This window comes from Harpia harpyja, chromosome 6 (genome assembly GCF_026419915.1).
Source record: "Harpia harpyja isolate bHarHar1 chromosome 6, bHarHar1 primary haplotype, whole genome shotgun sequence".
In the NCBI taxonomy this organism is placed as follows: Eukaryota; Metazoa; Chordata; class Aves; order Accipitriformes; family Accipitridae; genus Harpia; species Harpia harpyja.
The window spans coordinates 40,527,803-40,534,596 of NC_068945.1; the positions used below are offsets into that span (position 1 = coordinate 40,527,803).

At 48.0% G+C, this 6,794-nt stretch overlaps 1 protein-coding gene across 2 annotated transcripts; it reads right to left on the bottom strand.

Annotated features, from left to right (window-relative positions):
• Positions 1–1,196: 1,196 nt before the first annotated feature.
• Positions 1,197–5,031, bottom strand: SMIM30 (small integral membrane protein 30). 2 transcript variants are annotated; one of them, XM_052790504.1, is made up of 2 exons: positions 4,853–5,031; positions 1,197–3,999 (listed from the first exon to the last, which is right to left on the bottom strand). In XM_052790504.1, exon 2 carries the CDS (start codon positions 3,926–3,928, stop codon positions 3,743–3,745), a length of 186 nt encoding a protein of 61 aa, XP_052646464.1. In that variant the 5' UTR covers positions 3,929–3,999; positions 4,853–5,031; the 3' UTR covers positions 1,197–3,742. The 2 variants fall into 2 exon arrangements, with proteins under 2 accessions (XP_052646464.1, XP_052646465.1); XM_052790505.1 differs by lacking the exon at positions 4,853–5,031 and adding an exon at positions 4,100–4,582.
• Between the last annotated feature and the right edge of the window lie 1,763 nt (positions 5,032–6,794).

The following is a 6,794-nucleotide window of genomic DNA, read 5'->3' on the forward strand; positions in this document are numbered from 1 at the left end:
CACCACAAGTCACTGACTCTCCTTCCGATTATCCCACTCATCAAAGGATATGATAGGGATGCAAACATTAATATCTGTAAGCATGTCAGGGTTCTCAGATGGAAGATGCCATAGAATTGCCGAATCTCACAATAGTATTAAAGCAGCATCACCGCCAGCAGCAGGATTTACCTGAGTGGGAGAAAGGGTTCACAGCAGTGGTTTGTCAGTTTTCATACACCCAGAGAAGCAAGTGCGTTAGGAACTGGGTGAAGTGTTTGTATTTCCAATCCCAGGCACTGCTGTACCCAGCAGAACGATAACACCTAGCTGGTGTGCAGCACTTGAAGGTACGCTACGAGGAGCAGAGGGCTTCTGTCCATTCACAAAGGGACTGCCGACTGTTAAATGTTCGTAGGACGGCTGTAGGATTGAGCTATGCTGTTGTTAAAGCAGATGGAAGCAGTCAAAAGCAGTCAAAAGCTACTCGTTCCTGAGTTGCAGCTTTCTTGCATGAATTAGAGGGTAGGCTGTATTTGTTAAGAGGTGGGCATTGTCAGGCTGCTTTTGCTTTCTGCTCTGAAGACAGCCACTAAAGGTATTAGTTTAGCGCACAAAGTGAACTGCTTTGTGTGCTGGCTGAAGTCCCAAAAGAGCTAGAACCCTGTTTTCATAAAATGCTGGGATAAAACAAGCTCTTTTGAAGTCTTAAAAAAAAATAAAAATGTATCATTCAAATAACTATAAAGCACTAGAATGTAATTTTTCTTTAGAAAAAAAGAAAATGGTCCTTTATATCCTCAGGTCTCCAGCTAGAAAACTGCCATAAATGGCTTTTCTGGTATAAAGGCAACTACATAATGGCAATATTGAAAATTCATAGTCAAAAGGAAAAATAAATACTTCAAGTTTCCCTTGTACCAGAGAAACGGGCCTCTTTGCAACTGCAAGCTGCCAGGTTCAAAGTAAGGGGACCAGCCCCCTTGAAGTGCTCTAAAGTAACCGATACTGAAACAAGATAAGTAGTAGGACCAAGAGAAGTACGCTCACTGTACAAAAGTTCAACTGAAAACACACCTCATGCCACATGAGTTTGTAAAGTCACCTAACATAAGCAAAAGTATGTAAGAAAATAATATTTAGTATAAGGAATTTCAGCAGTTTCAGTCATTTCTGTCATCCCAATGTTCTCTTTCATAAGAGCTACTTCATCAAGCTGATGACAAATCATACATGAAAGTTTATTAAGACAGAAGAAAAACAGGGGTATCCGATTTTACACTCAAGTCATTGACAAATGCAAGTCTTTAACAATAAAGCTTCTGTCAGAACCCAGGAAACAACGCCATTACACTGTGCAAACACCTTTCAGTGAAGTACATACAGGTTTGGGCAAAGAACACAGTTCCTCATATCCCTATCGCCTGATGCCAATTACTCTGCTAAAATTCTGTTCTCCTGCAGTGAAACTGTTGCACAATTCTGTGAAACTATTGCCAGGGATCTTTTCCAAAGTGAAGGTAAAGGAGTCTGTGAAAAGCTGCTTGTGATAAAATGTATTCTACTGAAAAAGCAATATTTAATATTCTACTGAAAAATTGGCAAAATTCTCTAATTTTTGGAAATATAAAGTGAATTGAGGGGTGATTTTGTGGTTTGGTTTTTTGTTAAGGGTAATGGTTTAGCCAAGCTGCAACATGGAAGACCACACTTGATGTGTGCTTGCATCCACTCAGTTGAATAATCACATATAGGATCATCTACTGCTGCTAGGCAGCTTTCAAAGGTGACACGACTGTCTGAAGCTCCTCTTAGGGCTGTAAATTTCACTTGTACATAGTAATTGTGCACCACGTCCCTTTCTGACTTTTGGAAGCCACAAAAAGGGTTCAAGAACAGCTACTTGTCAAGACCTGCATCTCATCAGAGCAACTTTGTGACTGTTATTATTCCTGTAACTTGAGAGCAGAAACCTACATTCTTGTGGCTTGCTGGGATGAGTCCTACAGTTTCAACCCCATGCAATTCTGGAAGCTTTCGTTTTACCGTCCTGCCTCCATCGACCATGAGAGAGGGACATAAATTGCAAGACTGAAATAACCAGGGCATCTGTCTCCTCAGAGGTTGGAGAGAGAAGTCAAACCAGCCACAAATAGCATACAGAAATCTTAGAATTTGGAGAACATGATCTGCCCACCCAATTACTTATATAAGACCTGCCTGACAACTCTTCTAGCCATTGCTTTGTGCTCTACTGAACAGAGACACTTACAGAGGAAGGGGAGGATTAGTATCAAAATATATAGCTCTGCATCACATTTAACCTTTTTCCCCAGCTCTGAAAGATAAAAGCCAAGATTTCGAGCAAGAGTGGCAGTGTCCACAGCACAAGATCAGAAGGAAATTCTGTGAACCGTGGAGAGCTCACCTTCCTACGCTCCTTATTCTGCTGCTGTTACAGATTGTGCTCCTTGTCTGAAACAGACAGCTAGAACACCCTAGCAAACCAGAGGGACTTGCAGCAGACATTCTTGGTTGTGCCATTTCACCTTTGGTACTTAAAGAAAGAAACAGGTCCTGGATATGCTACTGAGTAGAGTCTTTCAACCGTATACCATACAATCTGACTGCGCATGAATAGAATAAGACTATTTACATCTCCCATTTTGTATCAGGATTTTTTACTTTGGTTTTGGTCCTAATCTTCTGTGGAACACACATGCATCAGTTAGGTAAGAAGCCTAAATGTTTAGCTAGCAATGTAAGTTTGTCATGAGGAAGACACTTCAGAACAACGGACCTGTTGACTAAAACCAGGATTTTAACAAAACATGTTCTTTCCATATTGCAAAAGAAATATGCACAACTGTCTTGTTATAATTCTAATAACTCCCTAATGCAGAAATACTACATATAATTCCTCATTAAAATAGGTAGGTCTCAGTTTTGGGGAAAAAAAATACAAACACTGAATGAAATGAGCCTTAAGCCTGGTGTGCCTAAAGGAAAGCCAGATAAAAAAAATAAACAAGAGACAAAAAACATATCCCTAATCTGATTTACGTAGCCTTACAGGTACTATTCTGTGAAATACATGTTAAAGAAAAATAGCGGTCCCACTCTTAAGTGTATCTACTTGGTAACAAGAACACAGGCTACAGGAGAGGCTCATTATAAAATAAAAGTAATTAAAAAAAAAAGTTTTCTATGTTTTCTTAGTTCTCTGAAGTCTCATCCCTGTGACAGCAGAAGTGAGCAGTTAGGTGTCCACTGTCATTACAGAGAATGGGAGCACGTGCACACAAGTCAAAGCAGTCCGCTCGCTAGCTATCTAAGTACAGGAGTACTTCCAAAGCTCTGTCATCCTGACTGGAAGATTGATAGCTGCTTCCTCCTGATTAACCCTTGAAACCAAAATTGTGGAACTTGTTGATGGGTCTCCCTCACATGTTCTATTTATAAACATGTACTGTGAACCACTCTATGGTTTTCCTTCCCCATTCAAAAAGTTCTTACCCTTCTCTAAGGCAATATTTAATCACAAGCAATATAAAATCATCTTACTGTCAAGAGGACAGATCCTACAAATCCCCTTTACTAGGTACAGTCTTGATTCTGTTGCACTGCACAGTAAGAGGGGTTTGCAGAAATATCTACTACATGGTTTTTCAAAGTCATCCAGAAGCGAAGCTCAGTCTTACAGCCCGGATCTCAACCCCAAGCCGTGTTTGGAAATTCACTTCATCTGAGCATCTTCTTGAAATCATTGCTGCCCGTTCCTTTTCCTTGCATACAAGCCAAGGCAGGCACAGAATCCGACGACACTGACAGCGAGGCCTAGTAGGAAGGCAATGGTATCTCCTGCGTCCAGGGCTTCAACTACTGGCAGCACCAGCAGCAATGAAACGAGGACCAGGAAAAGTTTTGAGGTGTTCTCGGTAGAAGGCATGCTGACGACCAGCTGACCCCAAGGGGAAGTTAAACAAGGAAAGCGGTGGAAAGCAGGTAGTTCAGCGGTATCTACAAGGAAAACAAAAGGAACGTGACAGGATTTCCCTGCCTTCCTCCCTGGAATCGTCTTGCCAAAAGCCGACTGACGCGATCGATGCGCTACAAATACCTGTGTGGGACTCGGGAAATTTAGGTTTTATCTTCGCAATTACAAAAGTAAATGACTTAGTATCACGAGATAGCCACGGCGGGTTTGCTGTCCTGTTATGCAGCTCTGAGGAAACCAACCTTCTGGCGTCTTACCGTGAGGGAAAGTCAGAACAGGCTCTCCCGCCTGCAGCCATCGGCGCCCGCTCCCTTCACGCTGCGCTACGCGGCCCTTTTTCACTAGGTGTTCAGGGCTGGGTAGCTCCTGCGCACCGCTCACCCGCGCCTGCTAGTAAGGGGCATGCTCCCTCGGGACCCGGGAGCAGGGCAGCCCACTGCACGCTGGCGAGGATGTGAATTCAGCCTCACCGCGGGACAAACACCCTTCCCGCTTCCTCCAACTTCGGAAGCGTCCCTCTGAGGCGGACGGACCGCCCCGCAGGGCTTCTTCCCGCAGGAACGGCTCCCCTCCCGGGGCGCACAGGACGGAACACCGCGCCGACACCACCCCGCGGTGGCCGAGGCCGCCTGGGCCACCCGCGACAGGCGGCTTTTCCGCCAGCCCCCCCCCCCCCCCCCCGAGCCCGCCCGCGGCCGGCGGGATCCCGTGACGGCGCTCTGGCCCCCACCCCGGCCTCCCCCGCTAAGCGGGCTCGAAGCGGGGCTCGCCCGCCTGCCCGCGCCCCGTCCCACCGCCGGTGGGCTGCCTGCGGGACGGCCGCTCCCCGGGGCAGCCCCCGCGCAGGCCGTCGCCCGCACGGCGACCCTCAGTCACCTCCTGCCGCCGGCTCCGGGCTGCGGCACGTCCCCGCTCCGCGACCCTCCGCTCCTGGGGGCGCCGGCCCGCGCCGCCTCAGCCGCGCTCCCGCAGCCCGCCAGCGGCCATGACAGGAAGGGGCGGTGGCGCGGCCGGGGGCGGGCGTGACCCGGCCGGGCCGCCTCCCGCTCCCGGCACGTCCCGCCGCCCCGCCGCCTTCGGCCCTCCGCCGCCACCGGCGGCCGGCGCTGCCTCAGCTCCCCCTACCCGCGGGTGGCTCGGGGGCACGGGCGCTGCTAGCGGCCGGGGCGGCTCCGGCCCCCTCCCCCCCCCCCCCCGCCGCCTCCGCGGAGGCCGCCGGCGGTGCCGGCCTGGGCCCGGGGGGGGGGGGGACGGGAGCCGCCTGCGGGCGGCGTGGCCGGGCGGCAGCGGGGAGCTCCGGCACCAGCGGCCGGTCCCCGGGCCCCGGCCTGTGGGCGCCGGGCTTCTCCCGAGCGCGGCTCTGCCGCCGGAGCCGTGTGGTGATGAACCTCGGCCCTAGGAGAGAGCGGGGCCCGCAGGCCTGCCCCGCGGCTTCACTGAAGTGAAATTACAAAAACGTACCGACCCGCGCCGGTTGTCTGTTCTTTCCTCTAAAAATAAATAAACGGGACAAGTTACCTTTAGTCTGACTACAGGCAGTGCCTGACGCGTTTCGGGTTCGGGGTCGTTGCAGATTTAGGCTCTCTGTGCGGCAGTGATAACAAGTACCAATCGGTGCTGTCGTAACCTACTCGGAGGAAAGCAGTTTTATAGGGTGGAGAGCGGCATGGTGCCCTGTAAAACAAAAAATTGAGACATAGAGAAGTGTTGTCAGGTAAATTACCTGAGATCGCCCCCAAAACCTAAGTCCGACTTGTCCTGATTTTTATCTTATTTCTGCCTTGGGCAAAGCTGCTTGTAGAAATACTGTGTTGCGCTGTTCTGTTATACAGAACAGGGTTAAAATGTCTTTCTTGTAAATGCTGCAGGGGCTTACTAGCTAGTTCCTAGTCAGAGCTCAGTTTCTATTTTTCAGTGGAAGGTGTGTGTGCTTGAGTTTGGATAAAAGACCTGTAAGCAATTATAGATTCAAAGTGCGTGTGTCTTTGGGATGCTCGCAGGAATAACCAGAAGAAACCGTGCTAATCTAATGGCAAAATTAACCTCGAATTTGTAATCCATGACTTCAAGCATTAATTCACGATAACCCATGTTCTCACAGTGTTTCCCTAGACTTGTGCAAGAAAACAGCTTTTGTGAACCTTTCTCTTCACAGAAACAATTTCCGATGAGCTGCTTAAAGAGCAGTGAAAATCCAGATGGATTGTTCAACATACATACTGCTTTGCCTCTGCCGTATATAATTTCACCGTAATTGCCCTTGAGCAACCATTCTGTATGCTTATAGGAACTTTGTAAGTCTGAGGTGGGATGTTACTGTTGCGCTGATTGTCATTCCTTTATTACTGCCCTTCATTTTCCCGTCTGTCTGGATCCAGCAGCTGTCAATTGTCTTAGACAATAAACTTCCAGGGATAAGGAACAGTCTTTTTGCTCCCTCTTTATACCAAGTAGCGTGGAAGCATCTTCTTTATAAGCAGCAGTGCCTAGACTCTGTGATAATACAAATAATACTAAATGTCGGTATAACTGATAAGCATCCCTTTTATTCATGAAACACCTATTTCACAGTTTTTCTGATCTCAAATACTTGATGCCTCATGTTCAGTTCTGAAGGCATTTTCTCAAGAAGGTGATGCCAGATAAACTCACTGGAGAAAAACGCTGAAATTTCTGAGAAAGTTGTCGTGGCACGGAGGAGAGTAATGCTATGCTGCCTGTTCCATTCCTTAATGAATCACAGATAAATCATAACCCCTACAGAACCTGAAGAGTAGCAATTTGAAGTGCAGGAGGTAGGTGTCATCTTAATCACTGC

Bases quoted from the DNA above. Each gene is read 5' to 3' on its own strand.
- SMIM30 (XM_052790504.1), bottom strand. From the start codon at position 3,928: ATGCCTTCTACCGAGAACACCTCAAAACTTTTCCTGGTCCTCGTTTCA.